At 44.5% G+C, this 14,536-nt stretch overlaps 1 protein-coding gene and 1 long non-coding RNA gene across 4 annotated transcripts in view; one reads left to right on the forward strand and one right to left on the reverse strand.

Moving 5' to 3' along the window:
• LOC144792677 (allantoinase, mitochondrial-like) overlaps positions 1-14,536 on the reverse strand; it is a 410,909-nt gene that overhangs the window by 281,645 nt on the left and 114,728 nt on the right. For all 3 annotated transcript variants that reach the window (XM_078667823.1, XM_078667821.1, XM_078667822.1), the window contains exon 3: positions 1,874-2,025. In XM_078667823.1, coding sequence (XP_078523949.1) covers positions 1,874-2,025 — 152 coding nt within the window. The remainder of the gene's footprint in view (positions 1-1,873; positions 2,026-14,536) is intronic.
• Positions 1-14,536, forward strand: part of LOC144792678 (uncharacterized) — a 132,859-nt gene that overhangs the window by 32,808 nt on the left and 85,515 nt on the right. The gene's annotated exons all lie outside the window — the stretch shown is intronic.

The raw sequence follows: 14,536 nt of genomic DNA on the forward strand, positions 1-14,536 counted from the left end.
CCACCGATGAATCTCCAACTGTGCCAACACCTTGGCATCCCTCAAAAAAAGAAGAGGCAAACAATACTCCAAGAAGGCCAACTGGTTAACTCCCGCCTTCCACTAGTCCAGCCCCACCTGCAGATGCCTCGAGAAGAAATAGAGCCACAACATCAATCAACTTTGCAACAAAGTCAATCTTGCACTATGACGCAAGGGTACCTGCGTTGGCACATGGTAGCAATTGTGCGCCAAAGTGGGGGAAAAAGACAGGGGGGCCTATTCAATGGGCCTTTCGTCAGTTTTCACCAATTAACGTCAGAATTTGTATAGCCTTAACGTTGGTGTTAGCGGCAGTTTTCCCCGTGGCTAACTGAAACTATCGCTATGTAGCTACATATTGTAAATGCATCACTAACAGGGTGATATATTTTGGTGATAGGCCACGTTAAGAAAACTGCTGCTAACTAGCGTTAGCGTTAGTTAGCTGCAGTTCTTGTGCATATACCCCAGAGTATTTTAGTTTTTAAACCATGAATGTTTTTTAAAAAGTTTCCTAAATGATTTACAGAAAACAGAATCAAGTTAGCAACAGTTAATAATCAAAGTATGCACTTTAATTAATATAGAATTCAAAGTAAATTGTAATCTTTAATTCAGAGGATGAACCAGAATGGGATCATCTGGTTCATCCTCTGAATAGCCCCCATGACAGTTTCGCCCTGCTGGTGTGTCATTTTCTTGACGTACTTGCAGCGTGATTCTTGCACCATATTGCACCGTATTTGCAAAGTGACGCATCAAGGCATATGCATGAACTTGTGAAGCCCTGTGCCACATTATACCTGCATCAGGTTTGATGTATGCAGGGTGGGCATTCCCACACAACAAAACCTTAAAAGAGTGGCACAGTGAAAGCCATCAGATTTCACTGCAACAATTGTAGAATGCCACTGTGTCAGTACCTTACGCCTGCCTCATGGCAGGCGCGGTAGGGGTGAAGCAGGGATAGGCTGGCCTTTTGCATTGCTGGCGTTGCACAACTGCAGCAATGCGTGACCTTAGCGCTGACAGATATGTCAGGATTTCTGATGTATCGGTCATTAATTGTGACACGGAGCACCATGCAGTGAATACAGCACATCCATGGTGTCGCAAGAAGGGCGTAGTGAAATGTGTTGTAACGCTGTTTTGTCACAGCGATGGAACACTTTTCATGAATGAGGCTCACAAATGCGCCCTATCTTATTGATGGTGCCTTGTAGTTTTTCCTCAGGGGAGCATAGCAACATTCTTTGCAGCACTGTCCAGCACCAAAACCTTCTGAAGTGAGGCCCCAAGTGCTTGCACCATTTTTAAGACCAGCTATTTTCTGGTCTTAAAAAGCTGCCTATAATTGGAGTTAGAGGGAGTTTTGGGATTTTGCATCAAAGAAGGTTAGCGGCAGTTTTTGCATGGGAACGCCTACCTTGCATCTAATTTTCATTAAGTCGCGCTAATAGAAGTGACAATCCTAAAAATTCACGTTTAAGCCGGAAAACTGCTGCAAACTCCTGTTTACGGCAACTAGTAAATACGGCGATAAAAAAAAGATGCAGTAACCTCAAAAAATTGATGCTACAGCAGCGTTAACTCCCTGTACATATGCCCTTCTCGGTCTCACTTGTGAGGCCTAATGTGCTTCACAATTATTGAATGGATTGGCATGATGACCAAGTACACTTGTGAAACTTGATCCATCCAATAGCGGTGGGGAGAGAACGTCTTCAACCACAAAACAGGCAACCTGACTTTTTTTCCTGTCAGTGTAAGGAATGAATGTGCTGAGGAGTACTTTGTTCTGTGTATGATATATGAGCATTTTTACCGTTCCTAAAACATGGCAGATTCTTACAATGGCATGTCCACTAGGGTGGTGATCCCTCCTGCAGCAGCAGCCTTGGTGGCAGTCCAATAGCCTTCCCAGTCTGTGCGTCCTGGCTCGTTTACATGGACGTGTGGGTCAATCACACCTGGCATGACCACCAGATTTCCGACGTCTAGAATCTGTAAAGGAGGTAGAGGAAAAAGTATCATCACTGACACTTACTAGAATTCACAATATACCAGATTACCTATCTGCACTTCTGCATTGGCCAGGCATTATCAGGTTTACGCATCAGAAGCCCTACTTTTGATGTTCCCAAGAAAGATATATCTTAGTAGGGATTAAAGGCCTTTCATCTAGCCTTTCATCTCTCTGGAATGGATGTCCTTTCAGTCCTTTCACAATCATTATACTTGCTAACTTATATCAAGCACATTCGCTTTCGACTTACTGTTTCTGTACATTCTTCCTAAAATACTTTATCTAATGCATCTCAATGATCTCCTTTGAGTTCCTTTCTTCAATATGCAAACATTGCATAGGACTTTATTCAGAGTTTGGAAGACAGGATAGTTAATCACAAATGTTTCAGATGTCCATCCACCATAATACAAATGCATAATAGCCTCTGGCACTCGTAATACTGTCAACAGGATATCCGTCCCTTTTTGCCACAGAGTCCCGCCCACAAAAATCTAAAGAAGACCCATACTTGCTACTCTTCCCATGATTGAGTACCTTTATCTTCAGGTGCATCAACACCCTCAGCTAGACCCCTAGTCACCTTCATAAAATATTTGTTTCCAAACACCTTTGCCCAAAGGTTTTGAAATGATCCGTGCACTACTTATCTCCTGCACTGGCTCCACAACATTGCTATCTAATGGGTCAAATCATAGCCTAGATAAAAGGAAGGAAGAGGGTCTAAGGCTAGATGTTAATACGGCCTCCCCTGCTCACTTGTTCTTTCTCATTCTACTCTGGGAGGAGGGAGCACAGATGGTCCATGCTTTGAACATAGGAGGATGCAATTCACATCTCTGAGCATGCAGCACTATTATTAAATCTCAGAATACCAGCTATTTGGACCCTGAAAAGGTGAACTGTAAAAAGAAGACTGTTCCTCCAGTTGGGAATTATGAACAAAATAGAGGAAGGTTCCATTGATATTCCTCATTACACGGGCTGAAACTCAAGGCTGGTGCAAATTGTGCACTTACAAAATATCACTGGGTTGAATTTAAAGCCTGCCACTTGTTACGGTAGTATGCCTAATACATTAAAAAATACAAGTTGCAATGATAAAGGTACCAAAGCTGCAGCCCCATATCAAGTTTGAACCTGAAGATTCTCTTATAAACAAAGCCATCCATTGGATTAGATATGTTAGAGGCTGCCAAGCGATTATTCGCGAAGCGATCTTCAGTGCCCACAGGAGCTACACTAAGAATGTAATGTATGATGTGATCAAACTAATTCTAAAAGATGCATGGCTGGTGGATGATCTGGTGGCCCTAGACAATAGCCGCAATTCTTATCTTTTCTAAGAGTGGACGACGGGAGTATGCCAGGAGACTTCTAAGTCCCGGCCTCTGGTTCAATTACAAGGAGAAGTGGGTGTGAAAATAAGTAAATACCACGTTTTTAAATACAACCAAGTCCTTTTCGATTGGAAGTTTACAGGCGCACATTGTCATATTAAGATCTATGGGACAAACATGCAGACTGGCATAACTAGGTAGAGGTTCGTGACCCACCCTGAGGACATTTGATCGGTTCATCACCAATTTTGATGAAATGTTGGGAGACATTAAGTACTTTTTGCCTGAAGAAGGCGGTCAGAACAGTTGATACCACCGAAATGTGTTGTGCTGTACTCTAAAGTGCTAAATTGAACTTGTTTTCTCACCGAACTATGTATTACAGATAAGGATGTGTTTTTATGTTTATGTTTATGTTTTTTGCAATTTTTATAGCGCACAACTACCCAGGGGTGTCTCGGCGCTTCAGAGAACAGAACGATAGCTATGGTAGAAATTTAATGTGGAAAAAAACAAGTTTTTAATTTCTTCCTAAAGCTGATGAGCGTAGGGGCAGTTTTAATATAAAGGGGGTGTGTGTTCCAAAGTTTAGCTGTGGAAATCACGAAGCATCTGTCACCCCAATTAGCCTTTTTAGTTCGTTGAATTTTGAACAGATGAGCTGAGGAAGAACGAAGCGTTCTTAGATTTTCTAGCGGGGAGAGGGCATCCTTAAGAAATTGTGGGCCTAAGTTGCTGACGGCTTTATAGGCAACACACAATGCCTTGAATTTTGTACGGCTCCTAACTGGGAGCCAGTGCAGCTGTTGGATGTACGGAGAGATGGAAGTGAACTTAGGAATGCCCAATAGGATTCTGGCTGAGGCATTCTGTACTAGTTGAAGCCTGTTAAGGACTTTTTCCTGGGCGTTGAGGAGGAGGGCGTTACAATAGTCTGTTTTGGCGAAGACCAAAGTGCTGATTAAGGTTTTTCCGGCTGAAATGGGAAGGTAGGGTAGAAGTTTTCTAATTTTTTTCAGAGTGAAAAAGGAAGTGGAGACTACGGAGTTGGCATGATGGTGGAAGGTTAGTTTGTTGTCAAACATAACTCCAAGGTTACGAACCTTGGTGATGGGTTCTGGTGGAGATCCCATCTCAGATGGCCACCATTGAGGGGACCAAGTAGGTTACAGTTTCCCGAATGTCATCACCTCTGTCTTGTCAGAGTTTAATTTGAGACAGTTTGCTGACATCCAGGAACTGATTGCCAGCATTCCTTTTTGAAAGTTAGCAGCCACTGTCGCACCGTCGTTGTGTACAGATAACACCAATTGGGTGTCGTCGGCATAGGTCGTGAGGGCAATGCCGTAGGATTTTATCACCCTCGCCAAGTCCGACACATAAATGTTAAAGAGTGTTGGACTTAGCGAGGAGCCCTGTGGTACGCGGCAAGGAAGGGTGAAGGTATGGGAGGTAAAAGGGCCCATTTTTACTGCCTGTGAGCGGTTAGCCAAGAAGGAGGCGAGGAGTTCTTTGGCCATGTTCTGAATGCCTATTGCTGAGAGACGGTCGATCAGGGTGGCATGATCGACCGTGTCGAAGGCTGCAGAGAGATCTAGCAGTATTAATACTGCCGCTCCTCCTTTGTCCAATGTCATTCTTATTTCATCTGCCGCTTTTATTAGAGCAGTTTCAGTTCCGTGTCCCTGTCTAAACCCAAATTGGGTTTCGTCCAGTAAGTTATTTTTATCTATGAATTTTGAGGGTTGTATATTCGTAGCTTTTTCAAATATTTTTGCTGGGAAGGGGAGGGATGCGATGGGTCTGTAACTAGATGGGAGAAGGGGATCAAGAGTGTTTTTTTTTTTTTAGGAGTGGCTTAATGATAGCCTCTTTACAAACTAAGGGATATGAGCCGGTAGTGAACATGGCGTTGCAAATGTTCATCAACGCGGGGGAAATGGCTTCTGGGATGAGATTGAGAATAGCAGGAGGACAAGGATCCAAGGGTGATCCTGATTTAGTGCCAGAAATTAGGCGGAGGACTTGTTCCTCAGTGACTGCTTGGAAGACAGAGAAGGTGGGGATATTAGTGAGTGGAAGTAGGTTGTTAGCGGAGGTAGAAAGAGATTTATGGGTGAAGGCCGAATAAATGGAAGTTACTTTGTCTTTAAAGAAATTAGCAAGGGAATTACAAAGGGATTGAGATACATCAGGGTGAGGGGCAGGGGAATTTGAAAGTTGATTGACCACTTTAAACAATTCTCTTGCAGAATCCTTTGCTTGGTTAATTTGAGAAGTGTAATTTGTGTTTTTTTCAGAGATAATGAGGTCTTTATATTTGGAGAGGGCGCTTTTATAAGTGATTTTATCAGTGGGGTTGTAATAGCGGCGCCAATGTCTTTCCAAATTTCTACAATGTTGTCTCTGAAGACGTAGGGATTCCGTAAACCAAGGGGCCGAGGGGGACTTTCTATTACGTTGGAAAGTTTTTAAAGGTGCTAGTTTGGAACAAGCCATGTCTAAGCTGTTGAGGTAGTTACTGGAGGCTAGTGACGGATTAGGTTCAGTGGTGATGATACTCTCGATCAGCATAGAAGTAAGATGGGAGGGATTAATGTTTTTCCAGTCTCTGAAGGAGATAGGAGAAGATAATACAGTAGAAGATGGAAGGGATTTGATTTTTATGGAGAAACAGACTGCCGAATGATCAGTCCAGATAAGAGGGATCACATCTGAAATTGAAATGTAAGGATTACTCGTGAATATCCCATCAAGGGTATGGCCTGCCTTGTGTGTAGGCTGATTAACAGTTTGCTGAAAACCGGCAGCTGATAGATCGTTAATTAAAGCGATGGTATCAGGGTCACAAGTGGATTCAAGGTGGAAATTGAAGTCTCCTAATATGGTAAAATATGGAGCTCCAGCTGTAACCTCAATTAAGTTGTTAAGGTTATTGAGGAATTTAGATCTGGACCCAGGCGGGCGGTGGAGTAGCATGCCTACGAATGATTGGTTGCCAGAGAGGCTGATGGAAAAGGAGAAAGCTTCGCAATCCTTTTGATTAAGATCAGTGATTTTGACTTTGAGGCGATTCCTATAGATGATGGCTAGACCGCCACCTTTTCTTTTGATTCTGTCTAATCTGTGCACGCAATAGTTTTCAGGGGTGGCTGCCTTGAAATCCGGGCCAAAGGAGTCGTCACCCCAAGTCTCGGTGATGAATAGAAGATCGAGATTATACGACTCAATAAGTTGAAAAATTTCAGTTTTATGTTTAGGAACGGAGCGTGCGTTGATTAATGCTGCTAAGACCTGAGGGGGGATGGTAACAGGAAGGGTAGGGATAGTGCAAGTAGGACATTTGTGAGGACCTACCATGGGGTCCGTATGTAACAGATACGGTACCGAATGTGAGAGGTTAGGTGGAGGCTTCAGATTTCGCAGTTGAGAGGAGGTGTACTTGAGCACTGTCGGAATTGGAGAAGTTCGTGGTGCAGCAGGGCTAGGGGGGGATGGCCCTAGGCCTGGCCTCGGCGCGGACGAGCGCAGACGAGCTTGCCTTAAGCGCGCCTTTGGCGCGCAATCATCGCGCTCGTCTGCTGCGCTTCCGGTGGATGTACATGCTTTATGGAAGAGGGAGGGAATTGGAAGGGGGGGCGTGGACAACGCAAGTGGGCATGTCCAATGGGACCAGGAAATGGCGGCAGAAGTAAATACCACTCACCCGCGGCAGCGAGAAATCCGCTGTGCGGGGATGCCTGTGACTAAGAGTCAGATGCCCAGGGGGTCGGTAAGTTAAAAAAACAAAGTATTCCACAATACAATATTAAAATACAGAGCTGTCGTACTCCCGGCTTTCCGCCTCAGGAGGTATCTGTTTAGTGCAGCGCTAGTATTCAGCGCGCGTTAAATAACCGGGTGAAGGGGGCGTGGCCAGCGCAAGTGGGCGTGTCCAATGGGACCAGGAAATGGCGGCAGAAGTAAATACCACTCACCCGCGGCAGCGAGAATCCGCTGTGCGGAGATGCCTGTGACTAAGAGTCAGATGCCTAGGGGGTCGGTAAGTTAAAAAAACAAAGTATTCCACAATACAATATTAAAATACAGAGCTGTCGTACTACCGGCTTTCCGCCTCAGGAGGTATCTGTTTAGTGCAGCGCTAGTATTCAGCGCGCGTTAAATAGCCGGGTGAAGGGGGGGCGTGGCCAGCGCAAGTGGGCGTGTCCAATGGGACCAGGAAATGGTGGCAGAAGTAAATACCACTCACCCGCGGCAGCGAGAAATCCGCTGTGCGGGGATGCCTGTGACTAAGAGTCCGATGCCCAGGGGGTCGGTAAGTTAAAAAAACAAAGTATTCCACAATACAATATTAAAATACAGAGCTGTCGTACTCCCGGCTTTCCGCCTCAGGAGGTATCTGTTTAGTGCAGCGCTAGTATTCAGCGCGCGTTAAATAGCCGGGTGAAGGGGGCGTGGCCAGCGCAAGTGGGCGTGTCCAATGGGACCAGGAAATGGCGGCAGGAGTAAATACCACTCACCCGCGGCAGCGAGAAATCCGCTGTGCGGGGATGTCTGTGACTAAGAGTCAGATGCCCAGGGGGTCGGTAAGTTAAAAAACCAAAGTATTCCACAATACAATATTAAAATACAGAGCTGTCGTACTCCCGGCTTTCCACCTCAAGAGGTATCTGTTTAGATGTTGACCAAGACATGACTTTTTGATTAGTGCGTATAATGACACTAACTCTTTTCTGTCCTGTATAAATCTCCCATTTCTTTGATTTTAGGAGGGTTATTCTGTATATGCAATTTGACATATGTGATTGTTGAATAATGATATATATTGTTTTTGTGTTTTAATGGTTTTAATGCACTTCTGTAACAGAAGGTTTTAACAATTATAAATGAACTTGAGATTCATTGAATAAAAATACTATGTATGTAGCTTCGGTGATTTTGCAATACTTACTGTGAAGTATTGTTTTGATATGAGTGAATGACAGTGTGCTCTTGAAGACATTCTAAAAGGAAATTGTTTTGTTGACTTGGGGCCCTAGACATTAGGACAATCCCCTTAAATAACTAATGTATCCGGTTCAAGTATTGTAGGTAAGGAACTGATATATTGTTGGATTCTATACTTACGTTGGGAAAAATAGACCTAAGAAAGAAGGTGGAGGTATAGCCATAGTGTACAACAGATTATATTCCTGCAAATGGGAAGACTTTGTGTTACCCAACTGTGAGGCAGGTTTGTTCAAGCTTTCACTTTCTCCCAATTTTACTCTCTCTGGGCTGCTTATCTACCGCCCCCCGGGCCCAGCGAATTCTTGGGCAGCTTCTCTTCCGGAGTATATAGCACCGCTAATCCAGAGCTCTACAAATTTTTCCATTATCGGTGACCTCAACCTACACCTGAATGATCCCTCATGTACTACCAGTAGCAATCTCCTACAAGATTTGGCTGCGTTAAACATTCTTTTACACAACTCTGGTCCTACGCATAAAGCAGGGAACCTCCTGGACCCTATCTTTTCTAATCTAGAGGCCATTGACTGCAAGGCTTCGTCTCCCATTGCATGGTCTGACCATTACATAGTGTCCTTTATTATTAAACTAGGTCAGCAATCGACCATCCCCTCTAACCCTACAAAACCTAGATTATCCAGAAATTGGAACAAATTGGACCTGAACAAATTTAATTCCTGTCTCGAGAAAACCAGACCTCTCATGGAAGCTACTGGTACTGCAACTTCTACCGCCATAAACAGCTGGCTTGTACAGGCTGCCGACGCATGCCTACCCCGGCGCATGCAAACGCACAATTTTCACCATTCACCTGCACCTTGGTTTACCGAAGCTTTAAAAAAAGAAAAAACCATCTGTAAAAGCCTGGAACGCAAATGGCGCATAAAATATGACTCCTGCTCCAAGCAAACCTATAAAGCTGCCTTAACAAAATATCACTCCCTATGTAAAACTGCTAAAGCTGAACATGTCAATCATACCATCCTCGAAGCAAAAAATCGTCCAAAGGCACTCTTCAAGGCAGTACAAAAACTCTCGGGCGCACTGTGTCAGCTCAAACCTCCCTGTCTCAACAAGGTACAGTGTAACTCACTGGCTGAATTTTTTATTGCCAAAATTGATAACATCTATTCAAATTTTGAGAACTCATCTCCCCCTCCATCTCTACCCAACTTACCTGCCACAATCTCATCTTCCGATCTTGGGACACCAGAGGACAACAGTCCCATCCACTTTTCAGTGATCCCCCCCTCTCCACCCACGCCCTCCTGTGACTTGAGGCCCCCATCTGATACCTGTCCTTCTGTCACTCAGTCGATCGACACATGGGATCCGCTCAATATTGAGACCCTCTCCAACATCATCAGTAAAATCAAATCCGGTTCCCCACTGGACCCTATTCCCCCTCAAATTCTAGAAAAACTGGACAAATCCTCCCTAGAACCCATTATGGACCTTCTAAATTCCTCCCTTAGAGAAGCTACTGTACCCTCCGCATGGAAACACGCGATGATTATGCCGCTATTAAAAAAAGCTAATGCCGACCCCAGCATTCTAGCCAATTTTCGTCCCATCTCGCTTATTCCGGTATTTTCTAAAATTTTAGAAAAGCACATGAATTCTCAACTCTCCACCTACGTTGAGCTAAGGAGTATCTTACATCCGTCACAATCCGGCTTCCGATCAGGCTTCTCGACGGAATCCACTCTGCTGGGAGTCTCAGAAAACATCCGTCACCGAGTTGACAGGGGGGAAACCGTGGCACTCATTCTGCTAGACTTGAGCGCCGCTTTTGACACGGTTTCTCACCCCATTCTTGTCAACGCCCTCCGATCATCTGGCATCACCGGTTCAGCCCTCAACTGGCTTGTCAATTTCCTATCCGACCGCACCTTCCAAGTTTTCTCTTCCTCATCCACTTCTCAAACTTTTACATCTGCGTATGGAGTCCCACAGGTATCCATCCTGAGCCCCTTGCTCTTCAACTTATACGTCAGACCTCTGGCGTCTGTTGCGGAGCAAGCTGGGCTCACCATTTACTCCTACGCAGATGATACCCAGATCATCATCTCCCTTTCCTCAGACCCCCATGCCCCCTCATCTGCCCTCTGCTCAGGACTGAGTAACATTGCAGCCTGGATGTTGGACAACAAACTCCAACTGAATGGGGGGAAAACAGAACTTCTTCTGTTCGGACATAATACCACTCTATGGAGACCCCAACACTGGCCCATTCAAATGGGCACTCCTCCTAACCCCTCTAAATCAGCACGCAACTTAGGCGTGATCTTTGACGAACAGCTGTCAATGAAAAACCATGTGGTCAAAACCTCCTCCACCTGCATCACAATCATTAAGTGGTTGCGCAAGATCATCTGGATGCTGCCTGTGGACACCCAGAAAACTGTAGTCCAGGCTTTAATCACTTCTAGACTGGACTACAGCAATATTCTTCTTCTGGGCGCCAGCAAAGAGGTGACCCGCAAATTGCAGACAGTCCAGAATATGGCAGTACGACTGCTCTGCAATCTCCCCAACACGTCTCCTACCTCTAATTCCCTTCGCTCACTACACTGGCTCCGCATCGAAAACCGCACGAAATTTAAGGCTCTCTGTTTCATGCACAAAATAAACACTGGCTTGGCCCCACCTTATCTGACATCCTTGGTTCACCACCATTGCCCCCCCCGCACTCTGCGCTCATCTAGCCAATACCTCTTCTCAGTGCCCAGAATCAGAAAAGCCAGAATGGGAGGCCGCTCTTTTGCCAGGCTAGCCCCTTCATTATGGAATTCTCTTCCCCTTCAGTTACGAAAAGAGCCCAATTACCTTAGCTTTCGCTTCGGGTAGCTGAGCGCTTAATAAACTTAAATATAATAATAATAATAATAGGCAGACAAGGGGCCGCTATCACCAATGTTAGAGGTAGATTGGCTTAGGAACCACACTAACACCCCGCCTTTTCCACCCCTGTCCAATTTTATGCAAATTGCATCAATACAAGTGCAGTGGGGCTGAATAAAATAATTCTGATCTAGCTTGATGCTAGAGGCTCAAGGGATGAAATGTATCCTAATAGCATGGCGTGTATCCAAAAGAGACAAGCATTTGCAATGCAATCGGTCTCGCCTTTGGGACCTCATATGTATTTAGCTATGCAGCACATTAGCCTGGGTGCTGAAACATCTACTGTTCTTTAACATGGAGGGACAGTAAGCACAAAGGCTCACATTTGTCAGAGTTAGAGCTATTGGCATTGCAAATGACAATGCCTTTTACCAATGTGTTTTGCTTTGTAATGGAGTCGATTGATGAGGTTTGGAGTGGTTTTTGTGGAATGAACTGGAATTGTTAGCTGTGGAATTGTGTGGGTTGGAATTGTGTGGTGTGTAGAGTATTTGTGTAGAGAAAATATGTGGTATGGTGTACAGATAGGAGTGAGAGCTGCACATAATAGACAAAAAGGAAGACAGAGAAGGATAGGTAGTTTGTGCAGGAAGTGGTGAATGAACTCCAGACAGAGGAGCAGAAAGAGTGTGTGAGAAAGAAGAAGAGACTAGGCCACAATCGCAGAAAGGAGCCCCTGTGTACGCAGAAGACACCCAAAGAAGAGGAGGAGAGTGTGAGTTTAAGGGATGGAGTTTTTTTATAAGAGCACCGAAAAGAAATTGTTCTTGAAGACCTGAAGTAAAGCAATATGACAGAGATACCAAAATGTATTTTACCGGTCGCAAACAGCCCATTTAGATAGCGGAGGGATAGAAGAGGGAAAAAGGTTTGCATTTAAATAGAGGTTGTTACCCCTGATGGTGTTGAAGCGCTTTTTTTGGCGAGTAAAACCTTACTACGAACCCATAAACGATTAGTGGTGAATTAGTTTAGTGAAATACGAAAGTAATTTGAGTGTTGGATATTAGTCAGTTATTTGGATTGAGAAGGATAGCAGAGGGATAGAAGAGGGAAAAAAGGTTTGCATTTATATACCACTTGTTACCCTGTTGGGGTGTTAAAGTGCTTTTTTGGCGAGTAGCATGCTACTCCGGAACCCATTAAAGGATTAGTGGTGAATTAATATAGTGAAATATGAAAGTAACTTGTGTGGTGGATGATATGTTAGTCGGTTATTTGGATTGAGAAGGGTAGCAGAGGGATAGAAGAGGGACAGAGGTTTGCATATACATGGTAACGGGTTTGTGATAAATGAGAGTGGGTGTAGAGGATATATTGATAGATATATATAGGGTGAGAAATAGGGTAGTTCATTGGAAAGAGTAGTAAAAAAAAAGTTTGAGATGAGTCATAAAGTTGGGTTAGAAGATATATTGAAAGAAGTATAGGGTGAGAAATAGGGTAGTGCATAGGATATGCTGAATTGGCTATTCTATTTGTGGTAGTTCTTCCCCATAGTTTACAAATGGGGGTGTCGGTTTGTGCTATGCCTTGTTGTGGGATGCTCCTCCAACACCTTACCAACGCTTCAGACGGTCTCTCCATGAGTCATCTCACTCGGCACTCAAGGAATTTGTTCCTCATAAGCACGGAACAGTTCCCATCCTCGACTGCACATCACCATGTGCACTTCTGCAATTTTACCTCTTCCTGCAAGTTTATCTCTGGAGTCCTACAAGGTGTAAAGGATAGAAAGCCGGCTGGACTTGGCCCACATATAAACCAACTCAGTGTGTAAGGTGCCTTGTCAGATCTTGGTCCTGCCCCTCTTCGCCCAAAGGCAGGGTCATGCCAGTTCGCAGGATGCCGGCTGGGTGCCAAGCTCTGACAACCACCCAGTGCAAGATCTTTGACCCGGATACACAGCCTGCATGAGCTACATAAAAAAACGCAAAGAGGGCGTTTTAAGCAAACTAAAATACAAACAATGAACGGGAAAATATCTCCAATGCTATGCTGCAGTCATGGACAGATGTACAGAATTTTTTTTTATATCCAGTCTGATAATTCACTGAAAACCAGGTCTCTCCTACCCGTCCTTGTGCTCCTTCACATCTTTAGTGGTAAGACCACTATTGTTTTATTTTGAAAACTTTATTTTTTCATTTTCCAATCAGATACAGTACAAGAAAAAAAAATCTCATCGAGCACATAAACATCACAATATCCCATCTGTTAATCTTACATGACTTGAGCAGTGGCACGATCTAGGATATACAATGACATCTTGTCAACATCATCTGCCGTCTAGTTACATTTCTGAATCCTGGTATAGTGCACATTGTGTGGTACTAATTATATAGTGGATTTAGCCATTTCATACCAGCGACTAGGCCTCAAATGGCATAGCCCTGTATCCGTTTGCAGTTGGAAACGCCAGGTGCAGAGAGTCTACACATCTTGGTAACAATCAGATGAAGCTGCCACCCATCTTTCACCTTCTGTATCAGTGTGCACCTGTTGAAGTAGATACTCTCGTAAAGGTCCCCATACGTCTTTGGGCCTAGAGGACATAGGTTGTGTTTCGGCATATATGCCTATCTGCTCATGACAATAGGTCATATCCGCTAACCAATCCTTGAATTTAGGAGCCCTCCCCCACCTGCAAGCAATTTTCCGTTTAGCTAGCAATAGCGCAGTGTCTATGAGTTTCCTACCGCCCCTGGGTATATGTGCCGCGTAACCTAAAAGCATAGTTAGTGGACTTTTCTCAAAACTCATTCCCAGCATACTCTCCAATGCGGTATGTACCATGTCCCAGTATAGCGCTATCTGTGGACAGTCCCAAGCCATATGATAAAATCCTGCACCCAGACATTTGCATCGCTCACAACAGTCATTGTCCGAGAGCCGAAATCTATACTTCCTGACAGGCGTGTAATATGTTCTATGTAAAAATTTGTAATGTATGATTTTGAATCTGCTACTGGATGTAACGCGCCCCTTCATCTCGCAGCAGTACTCCCACTGGTCGTCCGTGACATCCCGTCCTAGGTCCATACTCCAGTGTCGTCTGGCCGAGCCCTGAACTATCGGGGCATGATTACGGAAGCTACTATACATGCCTGACACTAGATGCTTGCCATCAGTACTACCTAATAAAACTTTCAGTGGCCGCGTAGCCTCCATTTCCCGGGGGTAGTCAGGTATAAGGACCTTCATACCCTCCCGCAGCCGTACATAATAAAAA

Source organism: Lissotriton helveticus, chromosome 11 (assembly GCF_964261635.1).
Source record: "Lissotriton helveticus chromosome 11, aLisHel1.1, whole genome shotgun sequence".
NCBI lineage: Eukaryota > Metazoa > Chordata > Amphibia > Caudata > Salamandridae > Lissotriton > Lissotriton helveticus.